This window comes from Nannobrachium achirus, assembly GCF_963921795.1.
Source record: "Nannobrachium achirus genome assembly, chromosome: 7".
In the NCBI taxonomy this organism is placed as follows: Eukaryota; Metazoa; Chordata; class Actinopteri; order Myctophiformes; family Myctophidae; genus Nannobrachium; species Nannobrachium achirus.
Window position 1 is genome coordinate 69,466,481 of NC_137816.1, and position 24,369 is coordinate 69,490,849.

Here is a 24,369-nt window from a genome sequence, read left to right on the forward strand (position 1 = left end):
ACTGGACTAAAGGGTTTGAAGAGCACTGGACTAAAAGGTTTGAAGAGCACTGGACTAAAAGGTTTGAAGTGCACTGGACTAAAGGTTTGAAGAGCACTGGACTAAAGGTTTGAAGAGCACTGGACTAAAGGTTTGAAGAGCACTGGACTAAAAGGTTTGAAGAGCACTGGACTAAAAGGTTTGAAGAGCACTGGACTAAAGGTTTGAAGAGCACTGGACTAAAGGTTTGAAGAGCACTGGACTAAAAGGTTTGAAGAGCACTGGACTAAAGGTTTGAAGAGCACTGGACTAAAAGGTTTGAAGAGCACTGGACTAAAAGGTTTGAAGAGCACTGGACTAAAAGGTTTGAAGTGCACTGGACTAAAGGTTTGAAGAGCACTGGACTAAAGGTTTGAAGAGCACTGGACTAAAGGGTTTGAAGAGCACTGGACTAAAAGGTTTGAAGAGCACTGGACTAAAAGGTTTGAAGTGCACTGGACTAAAGGTTTGAAGAGCACTGGACTAAAGGTTTGAAGAGCACTGGACTAAAGGTTTGAAGAGCACTGGACTAAAAGGTTTGAAGAGCACTGGACTAAAAGGTTTGAAGAGCACTGGACTAAAGGTTTGAAGAGCACTGGACTAAAAGGTTTGAAGAGCACTGGACTAAAAGGTTTGAAGAGCACTGGACTAAAAGGTTTGAAGTGCACTGGACTAAAGGTTTGAAGAGCACTGGACTAAAGGTTTGAAGAGCACTGGACTAAAGGTTTGAAGAGCACTGGACTAAAGGTTTGAAGAGCACTGGACTAAAGGATTGAAGAGCACTGGACTAAAAGGTTTGAAGAGCACTGGACTAAAGGTTTGAAGAGCACTGGACTAAAGGGTTTGAAGAGCACTGGACTAAAGGTTTGAAGAGCACTGGACTAAAGGGTTTGAAGAGCACTGGACTAAAAGGTTTGAAGAGCACTGGGCTAAAGGTTTGAAGAGCACTGGACTAAAAGGTTTGAAGAGCACTGGACTAAAAGGTTTGAAGTGCACTGGACTAAAGGTTTGAAGAGCACTGGACTAAAGGTTTGAAGAGCACTGGACTAAAGGTTTGAAGAGCACTGGAGTAAAGGGTTTGAAGAGCACTGGACTAAAGGTTTGAAGAGCACTGGACTAAAGGTTTGAAGAGCACTGGACTAAAGGGTTTGAAGAGCACTGGACTAAAAGGTTTGAAGAGCACTGGACTAAAAGGTTTGAAGTGCACTGGACTAAAGGTTTGAAGAGCACTGGACTAAAGGTTTGAAGAGCACTGGACTAAAGGTTTGAAGAGCACTGGACTAAAGGTTTGAAGAGCACTGGACTAAAGGTTTGAAGAGCACTGGACTAAAGGGTTTGAAGAGCACTGGACTAAAAGGTTTGAAGAGCACTGGACTAAAAGGTTTGAAGTGCACTGGACTAAAGGTTTGAAGAGCACTGGACTAAAGGTTTGAAGAGCACTGGACTAAAGGTTTGAAGAGCACTGGACTAAAAGGTTTGAAGAGCACTGGACTAAAAGGTTTGAAGAGCACTGGACTAAAGGTTTGAAGAGCACTGGACTAAAAGGTTTGAAGAGCACTGGACTAAAAGGTTTGAAGAGCACTGGACTAAAAGGTTTGAAGAGCACTGGACTAAAGGTTTGAAGAGCACTGGACTAAAGGTTTGAAGAGCACTGGACTAAAGGGTTTGAAGAGCACTGGACTAAAAGGTTTGAAGAGCACTGGACTAAAAGGTTTGAAGAGCACTGGACTAAAAGGTTTGAAGAGCACTGGACTAAAAGGTTTGAAGAGCACTGGACTAAAGGTTTGAAGAGCACTGGACTAAAAGGTTTGAAGAGCACTGGACTAAAAGGTTTGAAGAGCACTGGACTAAAAGGTTTGAAGTGCACTGGACTAAAGGTTTGAAGAGCACTGGACTAAAGGTTTGAAGAGCACTGGACTAAAGGTTTGAAGAGCACTGGACTAAAGGTTTGAAGAGCACTGGACTAAAGGATTGAAGAGCACTGGACTAAAAGGTTTGAAGAGCACTGGACTAAAGGTTTGAAGAGCACTGGACTAAAGGGTTTGAAGAGCACTGGACTAAAGGTTTGAAGAGCACTGGACTAAAGGGTTTGAAGAGCACTGGACTAAAAGGTTTGAAGAGCACTGGACTAAAGGTTTGAAGAGCACTGGACTAAAGGTTTGAAGAGCACTGGACTAAAAGGTTTGAAGAGCACTGGACTAAAAGGTTTGAAGAGCACTGGACTAAAAGGTTTGAAGTGCACTGGACTAAAGGTTTGAAGAGCACTGGACTAAAGGTTTGAAGAGCACTGGACTAAAGGTTTGAAGAGCACTGGACTAAAAGGTTTGAAGAGCACTGGACTAAAAGGTTTGAAGAGCACTGGACTAAAGGTTTGAAGAGCACTGGACTAAAAGGTTTGAAGAGCACTGGACTAAAAGGTTTGAAGAGCACTGGACTAAAAGGTTTGAAGAGCACTGGACTAAAGGTTTGAAGAGCACTGGACTAAAGGTTTGAAGAGCACTGGACTAAAAGGTTTGAAGAGCACTGGACTAAAAGGTTTGAAGAGCACTGGACTAAAAGGTTTGAAGAGCACTGGACTAAAAGGTTTGAAGAGCACTGGACTAAAAGGTTTGAAGAGCACTGGACTAAAAGGTTTGAAGAGCACTGGACTAAAGGTTTGAAGAGCACTGGACTAAAAGGTTTGAAGAGCACTGGACTAAAAGGTTTGAAGAGCACTGGACTAAAGGTTTGAAGAGCACTGGACTAAAAGGTTTGAAGAGCACTGGACTAAAAGGTTTGAAGAGCACTGGACTAAAGGTTTGAAGAGCACTGGACTAAAAGGTTTGAAGAGCACTGGACTAAAAGGTTTGAAGAGCACTGGACTAAAGGTTTGAAGGGACTAAAAGGTTTGAAGAGCACTGGACTAAAGGTTTGAAGAGCACTGGACTAAAAGGTTTGAAGAGCACTGGACTAAAAGGTTTGAAGAGCACTGGACTAAAGGTTTGAAGAGCACTGGACTAAAAGGTTTGAAGAGCACTGGACTAAAAGGTTTGAAGAGCACTGGACTAAAAGGTTTGAAGAGCACTGGACTAAAAGGTTTGAAGAGCACTGGACTAAAGGTTTGAAGAGCACTGGACTAAAAGGTTTGAAGAGCACTGGACTAAAAGGTTTGAAGAGCACTGGACTAAAAGGTTTGAAGAGCACTGGACTAAAAGGTTTGAAGAGCACTGGACTAAAAGGTTTGAAGAGCACTGGACTAAAAGGTTTGAAGAGCACTGGACTAAAAGGTTTGAAGAGCACTGGACTAAAGGTTTGAAGAGCACTGGACTAAAAGGTTTGAAGAGCACTGGACTAAAAGGTTTGAAGAGCACTGGACTAAAAGGTTTGAAGAGCACTGGACTAAAGGTTTGAAGAGCACTGGACTAAAAGGTTTGAAGAGCACTGGACTAAAAGGTTTGAAGAGCACTGGACTAAAAGGTTTGAAGAGCACTGGACTAAAAGGTTTGAAGAGCACTGGACTAAAAGGTTTGAAGAGCACTGGACTAAAGGTTTGAAGGGACTAAAAGGTTTGAAGAGCACTGGACTAAAGGTTTGAAGAGCACTGGACTAAAAGGTTTGAAGAGCACTGGACTAAAGGTTTGAAGAGCACTGGACTAAAAGGTTTGAAGAGCACTGGACTAAAAGGTTTGAAGAGCACTGGACTAAAGGTTTGAAGAGCACTGGACTAAAAGGTTTGAAGAGCACTGGACTAAAGGTTTGAAGAGCACTGGACTAAAGGTTTGAAGAGCACTGGACTAAAGGTTTGAAGAGCACTGGACTAAAGGTTTGAAGAGCACTGGACTAAAAGGTTTGAAGAGCACTGGACTAAAAGGTTTGAAGAGCACTGGACTAAAGGTTTGAAGAGCACTGGACTAAAAGGTTTGAAGAGCACTGGACTAAAGGTTTGAAGAGCACTGGACTAAAAGGTTTGAAGAGCACTGGACTAAAGGTTTGAAGAGCACTGGACTAAAAGGATTGAAGAGCACTGGACTAAAAGGTTTGAAGAGCACTGGACTAAAGGTTTGAAGAGCACTGGACTAAAGGTTTGAAGAGCACTGGACTAAAGGTTTGAAGAGCACTGGACTAAAGGTTTGAAGAGCACTGGACTAAAGGTTTGAAGAGCACTGGACTAAAGGTTTGAAGAGCACTGGACTAAAGGTTTGAAGAGCACTGGACTAAAAGGTTTGAAGAGCACTGGACTAAAAGGTTTGAAGAGCACTGGACTAAAGGTTTGAAGAGCACTGGACTAAAGGTTTGAAGAGCACTGGACTAAAAGGTTTGAAGAGCACTGGACTAAAAGGTTTGAAGAGCACTGGACTAAAGGTTTGAAGAGCACTGGACTAAAAGGTTTGAAGAGCACTGGACTAAAAGGTTTGAAGAGCACTGGACTAAAAGGTTTGAAGAGTACTGGACTAAAGGTTTGAAGAGCACTGGACTAAAGGTTTGAAGAGCACTGGACTAAAAGGTTTGAAGAGCACTGGACTAAAAGGTTTGAAGAGCACTGGACTAAAGGTTTGAAGAGCACTGGACTAAAAGGTTTGAAGAGCACTGGACTAAAAGGTTTGAAGAGCACTGGACTAAAAGGTTTGAAGAGTACTGGACTAAAGTTTTTGACCTTATTTGATAATGTGCAAAGCCTTAAACTTTACTATGTATGATGTGATGTGAGTTTATGCAGCAGTTTGTTGGTGTTAAGTGTAACAATTGTAAGCATGTAGGCAATGATAGATGATTTGATTGAGAAAGTCTGTCCTATAAAACAGCACCACGAAAGCGTGGGGTGGCTCAAAGTAGCTGACAGAGTACAGCATCTTGCAATGGGCCTGGTGTACAAGATACACTACACCTCCAAGATACCCATGTACCTGGCAAACTACTTCTTAAAGGTCAAGGATGTTCACGATCACAACACCAGAGGCAGCTCCACTAATCATCATCAACGTAGATTTAACACTAAACAAGGCTCTAACTCGTTCTCCTGCTATACCATCAACATGTGGAACGCCCTTCCACAAGCTCTAAAGGAGAGCAAATCCCTAGCCTCCTTCAAAATCGGTATGAAAAGTCACCTTCAGTCGGCTGCTACCCGTGACTTGTAAATAGACTAAGCCCCCATGCTCCCCCCCCTTTTTTTCTACCTTTGTATTTGATGTTATGCTTTTTCTGCTTTTTTGTATTGATATTATCCTAGATAAAGTACTATGTTCGATCCGTCTGTCTTTCAATGTTATATGAGATACTTAAAGTGTGGTTCCTGTGGAAATAAGCCTCGGCTTTCTAGGATCTCCTCTTAGTTGACCTTGTACCAGTGATTTGTACTGTCATGAAACTGTACTTTTTTCTATTGCAAACTAATACATTCTTCAATCAATCAATCAATCAATCAATCAATCAATCAATCAATCAATCAAGCGTGTCTGTACAGAGACGCTTTGATCACTGATGATTGACAGCCAGGTGAGGGTTCACGTTCTGTGCCTGCAGCGTGCACTCAGAGGTCCCTTGGACTTTATATTGGTGAAATATTGAACTCTAAAATGGTTCAATAATAATTAGCATGGTCTGTTTATATTGGTGAAATATTGAACTCTAAAATGGTTCAATAATAATTAGCATGGTCTGTTTATATTGGTGAAATATTGAACTCTAAAATGGTTCAATAATAATTAGCATGGTCTGTTTATATTGGTGAAATATTAAACTCTAAAATGGTTCAATAATAATTAGCATGGTCTGTTTATATTGGTGAAATATTGAACTCTAAAATGGTTCAATAATAATTAGCATGGTCTGTTTATATTGGTGAAATATTGAACTCTAAAATGGTTCAATAATAATTAGCATGGTCTGTTTATATTGGTGAAATATTTAACTCTAAAATGGTTCAATAATAATTAGCATGGTCTGTTTATATTGGTGAAATATTGAACTCTAAAATGGTTCAATAATAATTAGCATGGTCTGTTTATATTGGTGAAATATTGAACTCTAAAATGGTTCAATAATAATTAGCATGGTCTGTTTATATTGGTGAAATATTGAACTCTAAAATGGTTCAATAATAATTAGCATGGTCCTTGAGGACCGTGACCAAAACAAATGGTGAGTTATGAACAGAACTGACTGCCAGGAGTTGTTAACATAGCCAATGTGAAACATCCAAAGACACCTGACTTAATATTGTGAAAGGAAAAATATGATTTAATAAAGGAAAAACCCACGTGGGCGTGGATCTCACCCTAAAGTGCTCCCCCTACTGGTGACAAAGTTAGGTGTGCCTGCTAATGCTAGGTATAACACAGGACTTTGTTAAGTGATCCAGAATGTGTACCAAATGAACGTTTGGTCGTACAGGCCGCTCTGAGAACATTTACAGGAAAAATCACTTCATTGTCAAACTACAATGGAGCAACAGTATTATCTCTTTTTCAAGAAAGACCTACAACATATTAAATATAAAGTATTACCTGGACCTGGAGGCTGGATGGACCTGGAGGCTGGACCTGGAGGCTGGATGGACCTCAGAGTGTGTTCCTCATGAAGCCCAGTGGACTGACAGGCAGAGCACAGGTCATAGTTAGGACACACTGTGCACTTATACCTGGTCCCCACGATAGGATTCATCTCACAGCCATCACAACTCACTCCAGGGTGCAGCATGCAATGATCTGGCAAACAAAACAAGAGAAATTAATCATTATTGAATCAAGTATAAAACTGGAAAAAAGTGCTCCGCTGAGCACAGGTCTCCACCAGGCCAAAGAATTGACCTCATGGTGGCGCTATGCCAGGATAATGTGAAAACTTTTGAATAAGTTCCTCTATTCAATGGAAGAGGTTTGGCCGTGGCCAACTGGGAGAGTGCGCGTTCAAAGCTTCTCACTGATGTGTCCAGCAACGCTTGTGGCATTTTGTGCAAAAATGCTCCTCCCGCAAACTTTGAAAGTGATTCAAAATGGAATTTGAAACATCTGACATATAAATGTGTTTGTACAGGGGCCTGTGTGAGACAATTGTGCCAATTGTGCTCAACCCTGTCATAACTTATCTTGACATCTCCCTGAAGATGAGGCCGTTTTATACACGTAAATTAAACCAATAAATCCAATAAATTACAAGGATTCTGAACCAAGTCCAATGAGGTCACCAACAAGTCTGAATGGAGAGCAGTTCAAAAGTTACATAGGAAAAAAATAAGAATAATTTAGTTTCCCTTTCTGTTTGGCAGTGAAACATAGCCCGGCTCGGCCCCTAGATGGCGCTACCTTCAGCTGAACAGAGCTCTCACATTCAGGGTCTGGTGACGCTGTAGAAGGCGGGGTTTTCTCAGTTGAAAATCTAACCGGCGGCCCGGGCCAATCGAGATCGAGATAATCCAGTGTGAACCAATCGCCAAAGAGTCCCACTTTGGCCACACCCCCATCTGAGAAAACGTCTGGTTTTCAGACTGAATAATGGAGTGAAACCAAATGAACCTTCAGGCTGAGTGTCAGGCTGGGAGAATAATGAACGTTTGACACTTCATCACGGTCACACTGTTTTCCAGAAGAAAAGTACCACCATAAAAATACAGGTATACAAATACAGGTTAAAATACAGGCATAAAATACAGGTAAAATACAGGTATCCCATCCTATTCAGCTATGCACAGTTAACACAGGAGGCAAATGTATTGGAGATTTCTTATTTTTTGTTGCAGTCCTAAGCCAATAATTTAGCCAGTTTAGCTACTACGTCTGTGAACTTCCCATGCAATCAGCTGCACAACTGATGATATTTAGAATGTGATTAATCCCTTCTCAAATCTACTGAAGGAAAACTTTGGGGTAAAAAGGCTATCTTAGCTTTCAAAGTATTTGTTTTTGTGCCAAAAAACATGGTCCAGTTGTCCCGTTTTGTCTTCTTCCATTTTTTGTTCGAACCGTCCTACCCAAACAGGGCTTAAAACGCTTCAAAGTAAAATGTCCCGCTACACATCAGTCGCCAACACTGTTAGTAACACATCCAAGCTTTTACATCTCCAGGGGCGCGCCATTGTTGTTATTAAAACACTGAACTTTGAACCCTTGAAATCTCGTGTTACTTTTGTTCTCCTATGCAAGTGAATGGGACCCAGAAGTACAGTTCTGTTCTCCTATGTAAGTGAATGGGACCCAGAAGTACAGTTCTGTTCTCCTATGTAAGTGAATGGGACCCAGAAGTACAGTTCTGTTCTCCTATGCAAGTGAATGGGACCCAGAAGTACAGTTCTGTTCTCCTATGTAAGTGAATGGGACCCAGAAGTACAGTTTTGTTCTCCTATGCAAGTGAATGGGACCCAGAAGTACTTTGTTCTCCTATGCAAGTGAATGGGACCCAGAAGTACAGTTCTGTTCTCCTATGTAAGTGAATGGGACCCAGAAGTACAGTTCTGTTCTCCTATGTAAGTGAATGGGACCCAGAAGTACAGTTCTGTTCTCCTATGCAAGTGAATGGGACCCAGAAGTACAGTTCTGTTCTCCTATGTAAGTGAATGGGACCCAGAAGTACAGTTCTGTTCTCCTATGTAAGTGAATGGGACCCAGAAGTACAGTTCTGTTCTCCTATGCAAGTGAATGGGACCCAGAAGTACAGTTCTGTTCTCCTATGCAAGTGAATGGGACCCAGAAGTACAGTTTTGTTCTCCTATGCAAGTGAATGGGACCCAGAAGTACTTTGTTCTTCTATGTAAGTGAATGGGACCCAGAAGTACTTTGTTCTCCTATGTAAGTGAATGGGACCCAGAAGTACTTTGTTCTCCTATGCAAGTGAATGGGACCCAGAAGTACAGTTCTGTTCTCCTATGCAAGTGAATGGGACCCAGAAGTACAGTTTTGTTCTCCTATGCAAGTGAATGGGACCCAGAAGTACTTTTGTTCTTCTATGTAAGTGAATGGGACCCAGAAGTACAGTTTTGTTCTCCTATGTAAGTGAATGGGACCCAGAAGTACTTTTGTTCTTCTATGTAAGTGAATGGGACCCAGAAGTACTTTTGTTCTTCTATGTAAGTGAATGGGACCCAGAAGTACTTTTGTTCTTCTATGTAAGTGAATGGGACCCAGAAGTACAGTTCTGTTCTTCTATGTAAGTGAATGGGACCCAGAAGTACTTTGTTCTCCTATGCAAGTGAATGGGACCCAGAAGTACTTTGTTCTCCTATGCAAGTGAATGGGACCCAGAAGTACAGTTTTGTTCTCCTATGCAAGTGAATGGGACCCAGAAGTACTTTTGTTCTTCTATGCAAGTGAATGGGACCCAGAAGTACTTTGTTCTCCTATGCAAGTGAATGGGACCCAGAAGTACAGTTCTGTTCTCCTATGTAAGTGAATGGGACCCAGAAGTACAGTTCTGTTCTCCTATGCAAGTGAATGGGACCCAGAAGTACAGTTCTGTTCTCCTATGTAAGTGAATGGGACCCAGAAGTACAGTTCTGTTCTCCTATGTAAGTGAATGGGACCCAGAAGTACTTTGTTCTCCTATGCAAGTGAATGGGACCCAGAAGTACAGTTCTGTTCTCCTATGCAAGTGAATGGGACCCAGAAGTACTTTTGTTCTCCTATGCAAGTGAATGGGACCCAGAAGTACTTTTGTTCTCCTATGCAAGTAAATGGGACCCAGAAGTACAGTTCTGTTCTCCTATGCAAGTGAATGGGACCCAGAAGTACTTTTGTTCTCCTATGCAAGTAAATGGGACCCAGAAGTACAGTTCTGTTCTTCTATGCAAGTGAATGGGACCCAGAAGTACTTTGTTCTCCTATGCAAGTGAATGGGACCCAGAAGTACAGTTTTGTTCTCCTATGCAAGTGAATGGGACCCAGAAGTACAGTTTTGTTCTCCTATGCAAGTGAATGGGACCCAGAAGTACTTTGTTCTCCTATGCAAGTGAATGGGACCCAGAAGTACAGTTTTGTTCTCCTATGCAAGTGAATGGGACCCAGAAGTACAGTTTTGTTCTCCTATGCAAGTGAATGGGACCCAGAAGTACTTTTGTTCTTCTATGCAAGTGAATGGGACCCAGAAGTACTTTTGTTCTTCTATGCAAGTGAATGGGACCCAGAAGTACTTTGTTCTCCTATGCAAGTGAATGGGACCCAGAAGTACAGTTCTGTTCTCCTATGCAAGTGAATGGGACCCAGAAGTACTTTTGTTCTTCTATGCAAGTGAATGGGACCCAGAAGTACTTTGTTCTCCTATGCAAGTGAATGGGACCCAGAAGTACAGTTCTGTTCTCCTATGCAAGTGAATGGGACCCAGAAGTACTTTTGTTCTCCTATGCAAGTGAATGGGACCCAGAAGTACTTTGTTCTCCTATGCAAGTGAATGGGACCCAGAAGTACAGTTTTGTTCTCCTATGCAAGTGAATGGGACCCAGAAGTACTTTTGTTCTTCTATGCAAGTGAATGGGACCCAGAAGTACTTATGTTCTCCTATGCAAGTGAATGGGACCCTGAAGATATATTTCATCTTTTTCAAAACAGGAAAACTGGACCATGATTTTTGGCACCACATAAATACTTTGAAAGGTAAGAGAGCTGTTTACCCCCAAATTCTCCTTTAACGTCTAGGTGTGCTGTCATGCTCATTTGGAGCCCATTTCAACCAATTGCTTGGTCAGAAGAACTAAATATCTCACTCCACTTATATGTTATTTTTGGGAGACTCCTCTGAGTACCACCAGAGGGGGGCTCAAGTACCACCAGTGGTCCATGTACCACAGGTTGAGAACCACTGTGCTAATGTAATACAAAATCAAACAATGTGTTTCAACATAGTATTGTCTGTTATTCTCTGTCCCTTTGAACAAGAAAGGTGAAAGTGATTGGACAATGCTAATAGCAGCCAGTACTCACCAGGCAGGATGGCACAGTGTGGCATGATGGCACAGTGTGGCATGATGGCACAGTGTGGCATGATGGCACAGTGTGGCATGCGTAGCTGGCTGACAGCCTTCTGAGGACCCTGGATGTCAAACAGAGGCCCTGCAGGAGTCCCTCCTGTTGACTGCAGCCATCTGTCCTCCCACTGAACAGTCTTGTAGAGGAGATCAGCTTCCCTTGTCGCTCCAAACTCCAACCCTGTGTCTCTGCAGTGGAACAGCCCCGCCCCGGGGAGCTGGAACCTGGGACACCAAACAATCATATGTATTGATATTAAATATGTATGACATAAAACTATCATTTGTATTGATATTAAATATGTATGATATAAAACTATCATTTGTATTGATATTAAATATGTATGATATAAAACTATCATTTGTATTGATATTAAATATGTATGATATAAAACTATCATTTGTATTGATATTAAATATGTATGATATAAAACTATCATTTGTATTGATATTAAATATGTATGATATAAAACTATCATTTGTATTGATATTAAATATGTATGACATAAAACTATCATTTGTATTGATATTAAATATGTATGACATAAAACTATCATTTGTATTGATATTAAATATGTATGACATAAAACTATCATTTGTATTGATATTAAATATGTATGACATAAAACTATCATTTGTATTGATATTAAATATGTATGACATAAAACTATCATTTGTATTGATATTAAATATGTATGACATAAAACTATCATTTGTATTGATATTAAATATGTATGATATAAAACTATCATTTGTATTGATATTAAATATGTATGATATAAAACTATCATTTGTATTGATATTAAATATGTATGATATAAAACTATCATAATGTATTGATATTAAATATGTATGATATAAAACTATCATTTGTATTGATATTAAATATGTATGATATAAAACTATCATTTGTATTGATATTAAATATGTATGATATAAAACTATCATTTGTATTGATATTAAATATGCCTTACCTTACCTATTAAATATGCATGATATTAAACTATCATTTCTATTGATATAAAATCTATATGATATTAAACTATCATTGTTATTGATACAATTTATTGACTAGATTAGGTGTCACGTTGCCACTAGGAATGTCAGATATTTACCTTTTTACCGATAACCAATAATTTCCAACCCATTATTTCCGATACCGATATTAACCAATACCGATATGTGCTGGCTCTTTCACCAAAAGTCAAGTGATTGTCAGGTAACATCACATATCTATTAAAATAAAATAACTATAGTATCAATATGATATCTAATCAAAAGATCACATCACATCAAAATAATTAGATATTGGTTAATTAGATTGAGTGAATAGTTTTGAAACTACAGCTCAGATCTGAAGTCAAGAGAAGTTAAAAACCGTTAGCAGAGAAATCACCATTTCAATGTCACACATTCAGAGATACTAATTATTCTGTTCTCCTGCAAAGCCATCTATCCCATCATGCTTTTAACCTAACTCTGCTAGATGGTGGCGTCTTGAGTTCCACTTCCAAGACTTCCATCTGGACCTGCTCAATGCAAACCAATGTTGGAGGCAAGTCCATTTGTTCAAGCTATTTAGCAGGTGATTCGATGGGGTTGCCTGTCTATCACAGGCACGTATGTATGATGTATAATAGCTGTGCCAGCAGTAAAGACAACAACACAACAAGCCAACACTGTTAGCTGTTTTTAAAAACATATTTTGTTCACTATAGCGTGTAGATCTGTTTTTTGTACAATGGAGTACAATGGAGTACAATGGAGCACCAATCAGCTGCCGCTGTTTGGTGCGAAACAGTGCTTTGCGGTGGAAGCAACTGTCTTGGAGCGTGTCCAGATGGTAGTGCAACATTACTCAATGCTGCCACCATCTGGTGGAGTCAGGTTATCATGCTTTGTGTTGGTTTCTTTTGGGCTGTTCTTTGTTTCCTGTATGTTCTTTGTTGTCTGTCATGGTCTCTGTTGAACACTGCCCCCTGCTGGAGTTGGCTTGAACCAGCGCTCCAGGAGGGTACAGTACATGAGCTACTATTATACAACAGTTTTAGCAAATTATCAATGTTAATAAACCTTTCTATGAGATTTAAGTCCTGTTTGAAAAAAATAAAATAAAAATATTTTTACAAAAAACGATACCGATATTTACTTTTTATGCTAATATCGGCCCATAATATCGGGAGACCGATAATATCGGACATCCCTAGTTGCCACTTTACATCAATCCCAGTGTTTATGTCGTTTATACATGTATGTTTATTTAACAAGAAGGATGTAAAAAAAACCTTGCTTTGAATATCACTTAATATGTATTACATGTAGCGTTTCTGTAGCAACATAGTTTTACGTTGTGCTGACAGGTTTAAAATCACTTTGATAAATAAGAAGTTAATGAAGCTGTTTAGGAGGACTGACCTGTATTCATTGGCTGTGTGTTCTGTGTGCACGATGGGGGAGAAACTGACTGGCCTGAAAGACACAAACAAACAAACAAACAAACAAACAAACAAATGAGATTTTAGAGATAATTTTGTGTTTAATCATTTTAGCCCTATTTTATACTTAAAACGCTCATCTACAAGTTGTAATTAATTTGATACAGAGTGCCGCCATTCACTGCGCTTTATTTTGAAAAGCCCCAGAAGCCACGCTCGTGGCTCGTGTAGACCGGGATGTTTGCTTTCACACAGAATCAAAAAAATAAAAAATAAAAAAATAAAATCTGCGGCCGACTGTCGCGGCCCAGTGCCACCATGAAAAAAGTGTTTATCTGCGAACGAAGCATTTTTGGAGAAAGATTCCGAGATAAAGCTGTTTCTTTGCTTGCAGCAGTAATGAATAGGAGCCTATTCAGTTCTTAAGCTGTGATGTAATTTTGTAGTCAGACTCACGCTGGTGCCAAGCAGTGTTATTGTCAATAGGTTATAGGCAGTGTTGTCTATTTCAACAGATCTGAGACAAAAATAACGACTAAAGTATAATTCTACCAATTTCCTATCAATAAGATAAGATGCTGCAATTTTTCCAATGGTGGAAAAAGTACCCCAATCAATGTTTTACATACGTTAAAAGTATCAGTCTGGAATCCACTTCATGTACGGCAGCCGCATGATAAACTTCCTCTACTCGTACAGAACTGTGTACAAACAAGGACTCGACACGAAAATGTCTTTTATATACACATCTGTGTATTTAAAAATTATATTTCCACACACATCTGCTTGTTAAACAATATTGTTCATGTGAATATGTTTGTTTATGCTTATATTGAAATGTCAACAACACTAAATTCTCGGTCTCCCGGCGGCCGGCATCTCTCTCTCTCCCCGCCTCGGAGCCCTCTAGACGAGATCCAGTAGAACTAAGACTAGTAGAGATCCAGTAGAACTAAGACTAGTAGAGAAGAAGAGATCCAGTAGAACTAAGAGTAGAGGAGAAGAGATCCAGTAGAACTAAGACTAGTGGAGAAGAAGAGATCCAGTAGAACTAAGAGTAGAGGAGAAGAGATCCAGTAGAACTAAGACTAGTGGAGAAGAAGAGATCCAGTAGAACTAAGAGGAGAAGAGATCCAGTAGAACTAAGACTAGTGGAGAAGAAGAGATCCAGTAGAACTAAGACTAGTGGAGAAGAGATCCAGTAGAACTAAGACTAGCGGAGAAGAGATCCAGTAGAACTAAGACTAGTGGAGAAGAAGAGATCCAGTAGAACTAAGAGTAGAGGAGAAGAGATCCAGTAGAACTATTAAGACTAGTGGAGAAGAAGAGATCCAGTAGAACTAAGAGTAGAGGAGAAGAGATCCAGTAGAACTAAGACTAGCGGAGAAGAGATCCAGTAGAACTAAGACTAGTGGAGAAGAAGAGATCCAGTAGAACTAAGAGTAGAGGAGAAGAGATCCAGTAGAACTAAGAGTAGAGGAGAAGAGATCCAGTAGAACTAAGACTAGTAGAGAAGAAGAGATCCAGTAGAACTAAGACTAGTGGAGAAGAGATCCAGTAGAACTAAGACTAGTGGAAAAGAGATCCAGTAAAACTAAGACTAGCGGAGAAGAGATCCAGTAGAACTAAGACTAGCGGAGAAGAGATCCAGTAGAACTAAGACTAACGGAGAAGAGATCCAGTAGAACTAAGACTAGCGGAGAAGAGATCCAGTAGAACTAAGACTAGATGAGAAGAGATCCAGTAGAACTAAGACTAGCGGAGAAGAGATCCAGTAGAACTAAGACTAGAGGAGAAGAGATCCAGTAGAACTAAGAGTAGAGGAGAAGAGATCCAGTAGAACTAAGACTAGAGGAGAAGAAGAGATCCAGTAGAACTAAGACTAGTGGAGAAGACATCCAGTAGAACTAAGACTAGTGGAGAAGTGTGCGCACGCAATTTGTAGAATTACATGTTATGGCAGTAATTGATCCAATTACATTGTTACCCCTAAGAGAAATGTAATTTGCTAAACTAGAAAAGAAAATTCCTACAAAATTTTAAGTGTGCCTGCAGCTCGCTAAGTGTGTGCATTAGCATTTTAATATTAGAATTTGTAACATTAGGCATTTTAGCATTAGCATTAAATAAATGTAACATTAGCATCAGCATTTGCAAACTGGAGTTATAGCTGTTTAAAGCTCAGCCAATAGGAAAATAGGGGCAGGGCTTAATCAATTACAGCTCGTCCCTATTGGCCGGAAAAAGTCCAAAGTCGTGTGAGCGATTTTAAAGTTTAAAGCACGTTGCTAGGCAAAAGTATGCCAGAGTAATGTGGCGCCAACTTTCTTTTTTTTTTTTTTTCCCGATTCAAAGTCAAAGGGGTTTTTGGGCATTGTTTTTTGGGAATTACGTCGCTATGAAAACGCGGATCAAAAAGAAAAGTTAAAGCACACCATTCCTGGCCGAGCCGCACGTTTTGATGTGTATATTGCGGGGGTGGCATTAATCGTGCGGCAGTTATTACGTGCCGAAATTAGCGGGAAGTATTCTAATTAACTACCGTAACTATGGCAGATTACAATAAGTGTTTTGCCATTGCATGGCAGGCACACTTAATTACAGCAAAATTTAAAAAGTATTAAATTGAATTACTTTCAATTCCTTTTTTTTTTTTGAATGTACAGTACATGTGCTGTGTATGAATGAAAATAAATATAATGTCCCACAAAAACGTCACGTCAGCAGAAATATGCCTTTCAACTGAGTTTATAAACAAAAGGGGGCCTACAGTTACAGTTCTATCTCTGCCACGCTGGGCAGACCATGTGCTTTATGTATGACATATAATTGGCTACTAATAAAAACTAAAACTAAAAAAAAAAAAAACATTTGATCGTCAATCTCAGTATAGTCTACCACCAGTATTTAAACTATATAGCAGGGGTCTTCAATGTTTTCAGGCCAAGGACCCCTTAGTTGAGAGAGAGATGAAGCAGGGACCCCTTAGCTGAGAGAGAAATGAAGCGGGGGGACCCCCACAACCTGTTCATAGATTCCATATAGTTTCATTGTTTGACAGCACAATCATCAGTGTATTTTGGATTGATGTCAAGTTGTGTTTTCAGATATTTAACCACTTGAACCGTCAATACTTAATAAACTTGACCTTTCACTCTGTACTTAGTCTGCTCTTTTTCCCCTCTACACCAAACCTCTTTGCCGAAAATAGCCGATCTACAAGCTCACAACGCCTCCCAGCGCGAGGCGTTGTGAGCTTGTAGATCTGCTGTTTTCGTCTGACATTCTCAGAATATGGACATTAGGGTTAATATAAAAAAGGAGAAAAAAGCTTCTATCACACAAAGATGTGGAGGACCCCCTGTAGTAACTCTGAGGACCCCCTAGGGGTCCCGGACCCCCTGTTGAAGACCCTTGCTATATACGCAGTATACTGAAACCAATATGTATAATGTAGTATGGTACAATCAATGGTAAAATCTAAATCAATATATCGAGACAATTTCATGTTATTGGCCATTGTTATTGGTTATTGTGCGTTTGTGTGAGAGTGTGTGTGCGCACACGTTACTATAACAGATAAGTACACACCGTTTAGAGTTAAACAAGTGTGTGTGTGTGTGTGTGTGTGTGTGTGTGTGTGGGGGGGGGGGGGGGGTGTACGCGAGTGCATGTGTGTGTGTGTGTGTGTGTGTGTGTGTGCGTTCATGAGAGTGTGTGCGTTCATGAGAGTGTGTGCACATGCACGCGCGCGCGTGTGTGTGTGTGAGAATGTGTGTGTCTGTGTGTGTGCATGTGTGTGTGTGTGTGTGTGTGTGTGTGTGTGTGTGTGTGTGTGTGTGTGTGTGTGTGTGTGTGTGTGTGTGTAACTTACTCTATCTGACACAGAGACACTGAGGAGCCCTTCCCCCACACCCTGAACCCAGCATAGAGCGGTTCAGTGAAGGAGGTTTTGAAGGTTTGCAGGTGTGTGTGTGTGTCAGACGACACTCTGTAGAAGGACAGACGGCCAGCAGGACAGTCCACATACACTGCTACTCTGTAGCAGCCAGAGGGACGGACATGGAGGACGGTTCTCTTCTGGTTGTGAAGGACAGAGTATCTGTTGGCTCCACCACCAGCACAATGCAGAACCCAGGACTTAGGATTGAATCCAAGCACAGCGTCATCACCCACTCCTCTCCTGGTGATTCCACTGTAGGACACTCCTATCTGAACCACTCCGCTCCACTCCACCTCCCAGGAACTGCATCCAGTCAGAGCCTCTCTACACAGAACCTGTGAGCAGTACTGAAATCTATCAGGGTGGTCTGGATAACTCTGCCTCTCATCGGTCCGTGTCACCTTTCTGTTGTTCTCAGACAGAGAGATGCGTGGGTATGTTGTGTTTGTGTCCAGTGTGAGAGGACAGACACCTGATGGACAGAACAACACACAACATGTCATTACATCACAAAGTACTGAGTAGAGAAATGTCATAATAATATTACATTACAATGTACAGTATGATATCTAAATGTTAGATTGATGGTATTTCACATCACCCCCCCCCCCCTTAATTCATCATGATGTAACATAACATATAGTAGTCTACATATAACTTTATTCAAAAGATTATAAAAGAAACACACGCGAAAATGGACGCACACACACACGCACGCACACAAAACACACACACACACACACACACACACACACACACACACACACACACACACACACACACACACACACACACACACACACAGCAGGGAAGCAGGGACCCCTTAGCTGAGGGAGAGATGAAGCAGGGACCCCTTAGCTGAGAGAGAGATGAAGCAGGGACCCCTTAGCTGAGAGAGAGATGAAGCAGGGACCCCTTAGAGAGAGAGAGATGAAGCAGGGACCCCTTAGCTGAGAGAGAAATGAGGCAGGGACCCCTTAGAGAGAGAGAGAGAGAGAGAGAGAGAGAGAGAGAGATGAAGCAGGGACCCCTTAGAGAGAGAGAGAGATGAAGCAGGGACCCCTTAGCTGAGAGAGAAATGAGGCAGGGACCCCTTAGCTGAGAGAGAGATGAAGCAGGGACCCCTTAGAGAGAGAGAGATGAAGCAGGGACCCCTTAGCTGAGAGAGAAATGAGGCAGGGACCCCTTAGAGAGAGAGAGAGAGAGAGAGAGAGAGAGAGAGAGAGAGAGAGAGGGAGAGAGGGAGAGAGAGGGAGAGAGAGGGAGAGATGAAGCAGGGAGGGATAAGCGTGCACGCACGCACGCACGCACGCACGCACGCACGCACGCACGCACGCACGCACGCACGCACGCACACACACACACACACACACACACACACACACACACACACACACACACACACACACACACAGTGTGTACTCACATGTGTTCAGGAGTTGAGGTTGAACTGAGAGTTGTTCTTCTTGATCCAACCTGGACGACACAATCACATTGTTATGTTGTTGCTATCGGCAACACACCTCTGATATACAAACTTTATAATCTTCATGGGTTAGGGTTAGACCCCTTAGAGAGAGAGATGAAGCAGGGACCCCTTAGCTGAGAGAGAGAGAAGGGACCTCTTAGAGAGAGAGACGAAGAAGGGACCCCTTAGAGAGAGAGATGAAGCAGGGACCCCTTAGAGAGAGAGAGAGAGAGAGAGATGAGAGAGAAATCTGTCTGGAGCCGCAAAAAATTATAAAAGCTTTATATATCGTCGTCTTCGGGTAGAAACCTTGTATGTCCAAAACTTCGTTTTGTATTTATCATTTAAAAAATGTACTGAACTAGTGAAAACAGCCGATCTAGAAGCACACAACGCCTCGCACCGCGAGGCGTTGTGTGCTTGTAGATCGGCTGTTTTCACTACTTTTGTGCGTCAGTCTTGTATGATGAAGCAGGGCTTTACTTTGCGTAAAAAAAAACATACAAATTTGAAACTTGGAGATACAAGGTTTCTGCCCGACAGTGACGATAAAAAAATCGTTAAAACAAAAAATACATTTTCCCCCCATTTTTTTCCATTTTCATACATTTTTGAAAAAGCTCCAGGGAGCCACTAGGGTGGCGCTAAAGAGCCGCATGCAGCTCTAGTGCCACAGGTTGCTGACCCCCGCCTTAGAGAGAGAGATGAAGCAGGGACCCCTTAGAGAGAGAGATGAAGCAGGGACCCCTTAGAGAGCAGGGACCCCTTAGAGAGAGAGAGATGAAGCAGGGACCCCTTAGAGAGAGAGATGAAGCAGGGACCCCTTAGAGAGCAGGGACCCCTTAGAGAGAGAGAGATGAAGCAGGGACCCCTTAGAGAGAGAGATGAAGCAGGGACCCCTTAGAGAGCAGGGACCCCTTAGAGAGAGAGAGATGAAGCAGGGACCCCTTAGAGAGAGAGATGAAGCAGGGACCCCTTAGAGAGAGAGATGAAGCAGGGACCCCTTAGAGAGAGAGATGAAGCAGGGACCCCTTAGAGAGAGAGATGAAGCAGGGACCCCTTAGAGAGAGAGAGATGAAGCAGGGACCCCTTAGAGAGAGAGAGATGAAGCAGGGACCCCTTAGAGAGAGAGATGAAGCAGGGACCCCTTAGAGAGAGAGATGAAGCAGGGACCCCTTAGAGAGAGAGATGAAGCAGGGACCCCTTAGAGAGAGAGATGAAGCAGGGACCCCTTAGAGAGAGAGAGATGAAGCAGGGACCCCTTAAAGAGAGAGAGAGATGAAGCAGGGACCCCTTAGAGAGCAGGGACCCCTTAGAAAGAGAGATGAAGCAGGGACCCCTTAGAGAGAGAGATGGAGCAGGGACCCCTTAGAGAGAGAGATGGAGCAGGGACCCCTTAGACAGAGAGATGAAGCAGGGACCCCTTAGAGAGAGAGATGAAGCAGGGACCCCTTAGAGAGAGAGATGAAGCAGGGACCCCTTAGAGAGAGAGAGATGAAGCAGGGACCCCTTAGAGAGAGAGATGGAGCAGGGACCCCTTAGACAGAGAGATGAAGCAGGGACCCCTTAGAGAGAGAGATGAAGCAGGGACCCCTTAGAGAGAGAGATGAAGCAGGGACCCCTTAGAGAGAGAGATGAAGCAGGGACCCCTTAGAGAGAGAGATGAAGCAGGGACCCCTTAGAGAGAGAGATGGAGCAGGGACCCCTTAGAGAGAGAGATGGAGCAGGGACCCCTTAGAGAGAGAGATGGAGCAGGGACCCCTTAGACAGAGAGATGAAGCAGGGACCCCTTAGAGAGAGAGATGAAGCAGGGACCCCTTAGAGAGAGAGATGAAGCAGGGACCCCTTAGAGCAGGGGTGGGTAACTTTGATGATGGAGAGGGCCAGTATATTTTCAAACTCACTCCAGAGGGCCAAAATGCACAGTCAAAAATAGCAAAAATAGCTGATCTACAAGCTCAAAGCGCGTCGCGTTTTGAGCTTGTAGATCAGCTTTTGTAGATCTGCTATTTAAGTGTGCCTGCCATGATGCAATGGCAAAACACTTATTGTAATCCGCCATACTTAAGTAAGTCAGTCATGTTCTTGCAAATTTCTGCACGTAATAACTGCCGCACGATTGATGCCACCCCCGCAATATATACATCAAAACGTGCGGCTCGGCCGGGAATAGGTTGCTGTTACTTTTCTTTCCGATCCGCGTTGCCATGACGACGTAATTCGCAAAAAACTACGCCCAAAAACCCCCTTGACTTTGAATGGGGGAAAGTTACACTCACAGGAACTTTAGCGCCACATAACTCTGCCATACTTTTGCCTAGCAACGTGATTTAAACTTTTAAAACGCTCACACGACTTTGGACTTTTTCCGGCCAATAGGGACAAGCTGTAATTGATTAAGCCACGCCCCCTCTGTATTGCTATTGGCTGAGCTTTAAACAGCTATAACTCCAGTTTGCTAATCCTTAGATCTTAGTCTATTGTCTGTTGTTCTATTGACAATAGAACCCCCGCTGGCAGCAGGGAAATAGGTGTTGCTCTCCTGGGCAAAAGATTTAAAGAATTTACCTGTCAATTTGACCTATAAATGCAGTCAGAGTGGTATAAATGTATTATTATTTCATACTTAGGAAATGTTTCAGAAGGGGAAAAAAAAACGAGAACATATATCTTGAGTATTTAGGAAAAGTCATGGAAGGGGACATTTCTGAGACCTTCACGGGGAGAATTATTGCACTTTGCAATCTCAAAATCGGCTAAAATGACCTGTTAGTCACCCACGTGTTAAAGCTGGTCATGTTAGCCCGTTTTGAAGAGGGAGAGAAATGAAGCAGGGACCCAGCTTGTAGATCTGTTCTTTTTGGTGAATTACACCACCGTACTATAGAAGTATAAATGAAGCTATAGAACGTGCACTCGCTGTATCCAGAGCCTTGTCTGTATCACCATCCATACGATAGCTCTGAAAAGGCATCGTGGCAAAGCTGTATCGTCCCAACGATAATTATCGTCATATCGTCCACCCCTGTGCCAAAGTGTTTTCTTCAAAACACACTGTTTGCTACTACACAAATCAGTACACAGTATATTTGGGGTCGTGTGATGAAGATGAATGAGTCAGATTTTTCAGACCCCGTTCAAATTGGCTAAGACTTATATTTAGGACATGTGTGTGCCATGGGTAGGCAACCCGACCTGGCTGAGGACTGTGCTCTGAGGAACAGACTGTTGTAGTATCTAGATCAGGGGTCTTCAATGTTTTCAGGCCAGGGACCCCCCTAGGGGCCGCGGACCCCCTGTTGAAGACCTCTGATCTAGATCATTTTCTTTTCTCTCTTCAGTAGAAGACAGACAGGAAACAGGAAGTGGTTTTGTCTGCTACAACTGATGCATTTGGATATCATCTATGGCCAGAGTATTATTATCATGGATATGATCTATGAACAGAGTATTATTATCATGGATATGATCTATGAACAGAGTATTATTATCATGGATGTGATCTATGAACAGAGTATTATTATCATGGATATGATCTATGAACAGAGTATTATTATCTGGATCTGGGAGCATACAGTAATAGGTGTGGAGGTCTAAACCTTTTCTATATTTATTTCATATTTACTGACCTCAGTTTGCAGTGTGGACTCTCTGGTCCAGCAGAGAGGAGCTGCTCATTGAAGCTCAAATCCAATTCTCTCAGAGACGACTTGGAACTGAGAAGAGCTGATATTCCCTCAAAGGATCTTTCTGTGAGGTTGGTTTGTCTCAACCTGAAAGAAAGAAAGAAAGAAAGAAAGAAAGAAAGAAAGAAAGAAAGAAAGAAAGAAAGAACACACAAATATTTAACAAATAATAATATATTGCGAAGCATAGTTGAGGGGGTCCGGGAAGACCCCCTCAATGTCCTTACTTTTCAGCAGAAAGCATTGTGAAAATTAATTCAGACTTAATCACAGATCTGACTCGTTCATTCCCTTAAACATCAGCACAGAAACTGATGAATGATGCAATTTACGTTTGAACCTACCGGTACATAACTGTGTTCGATCTAGTTTAGTTGAGTTTATTTAGAACATTGTTATAAAGAAAATGTAAACAACACATTATCAAAGAACCACTATATTGTTGCTATACACAGCAACAATCTACTTCTTTTTATGTTTTTTCCCCCCCATGATACCATAATCTGATTGCCACTAACTGAACAATCTAAAATGTGACATTGAAAATAACAGGCTTATCATATTGGGACATATATTGTCTGCATGAAGCAGATATCTTACTTAACAAATTAAACACAATTGAAAACATTTGTATATAAAACAGAAGACAAAGATAAAACACTTCACCATGAACTGATCTAACCTGAGAACCTCCAGGGTACATTGTTGACTCTCCAGTCCCGGTAGGAGTCCCGTCAGGCCTTCGTCACCCACGGCGTTGTAGCTGAGGTCAAGCTCTTGAAGACAAGACGAGTTGGAACAGAGAACCGAGGCCAGATGTTCACAGCAGGTTTCTGAGAGGCCACAGTACAGCAGCCTGAATGGAGATAAACACAAACATGAACATGTCTTATTCAAGTTGCTCTGTTGTGACTGTTTATGAAACAAAATCAATGTGTCAGCAGCTCTGGACACTGTTAGATCTGTTAATCCACTGGTTCCCAAACACTGGACCGGGACCCATTTTGTGGGTCGTGGACACATTTTTATGGGTCCCTTAAAGTTATACCAAGTAACTTTTTTTATAAAACAAATCTTAAAATTGTCTAACTGTTAAATCGCTAAAGTTGACGTTACATACTTGATCGCAAAATGACATAATCTGCATCATCTGTATACGTTGTGTATACGTTGGCCAATCACATCGCAGATCATACACACATGATACACTACCGGCCAATAACCGACTCTTCAGGAAGTAGCTTCCCTCAGCAGCCAGTGTTTACGATGGTGAAGGATTCTTAACCTCTTATTCCCCAAATCCTGCTCAGAAAATTACGTTCTACCTCTCCATGGTCGGTTGCGGTGGGTTGCGGTGGTTTGCGGCGCCGCTCCGGTGGTCCGCGGAGGTGGTCCGCGGCGAAAAACTGACGAAAAAAGCAATACCGCGACTGACCACTAGTTTAGCAACTTACACAGTATAGCTTTAATTATTTTGTTTCCTATATTTTGTTTTCAACTGACGGGTACACATTAACCCATTCAGGCCGGGAACACATTTTGCTGTTTGGGAGGGGCTTACAGTATGTACAGTCAACATATTCTCACCTTTAAAGCGTCATACAACCGACGCCTTGTCAAGTACTGTACTGTGTCGGAGGGGACGCATTGGGTAAGCCTACTGTGTCAAGGGTTGGACGAATTGGGTATGGCCAGTGGTCTAAAAAGAAATAAAAAAAAGTTGTTGCCGAAGCGAGATTCAATAACGCTATGAAGGGTTTACCAGCCACCCGACGTTACCGTTTACGCCACTATAAACGACGGAGCCGTGCCGTCTCAGGCGCCGATGAGCCCCGGGAGCCGCCGCCGAGGGAGCGGTAGCGACAGAGTCCCAAAAAATCCCAGTCGTC

General features: G+C 41.9%; 1 protein-coding gene across 1 annotated transcript in view; it reads right to left on the bottom strand.

Annotated features, from left to right (window-relative positions):
- Positions 1 to 24,369, bottom strand: part of LOC308289069 (uncharacterized protein) — a 76,178-nt gene that overhangs the window by 21,152 nt on the left and 30,657 nt on the right. The window contains exons 9-15 of the mRNA XM_080730620.1: positions 23,163 to 23,336; positions 22,424 to 22,567; positions 18,753 to 18,802; positions 17,258 to 17,798; positions 13,364 to 13,417; positions 10,905 to 11,173; positions 6,504 to 6,704 (exon numbers count right to left, since the gene is read on the bottom strand). Coding sequence (XP_080586746.1) covers positions 6,504 to 6,704; positions 10,905 to 11,173; positions 13,364 to 13,417; positions 17,258 to 17,798; positions 18,753 to 18,802; positions 22,424 to 22,567; positions 23,163 to 23,336 — 1,433 coding nt within the window. The remainder of the gene's footprint in view (positions 1 to 6,503; positions 6,705 to 10,904; positions 11,174 to 13,363; positions 13,418 to 17,257; positions 17,799 to 18,752; positions 18,803 to 22,423; positions 22,568 to 23,162; positions 23,337 to 24,369) is intronic.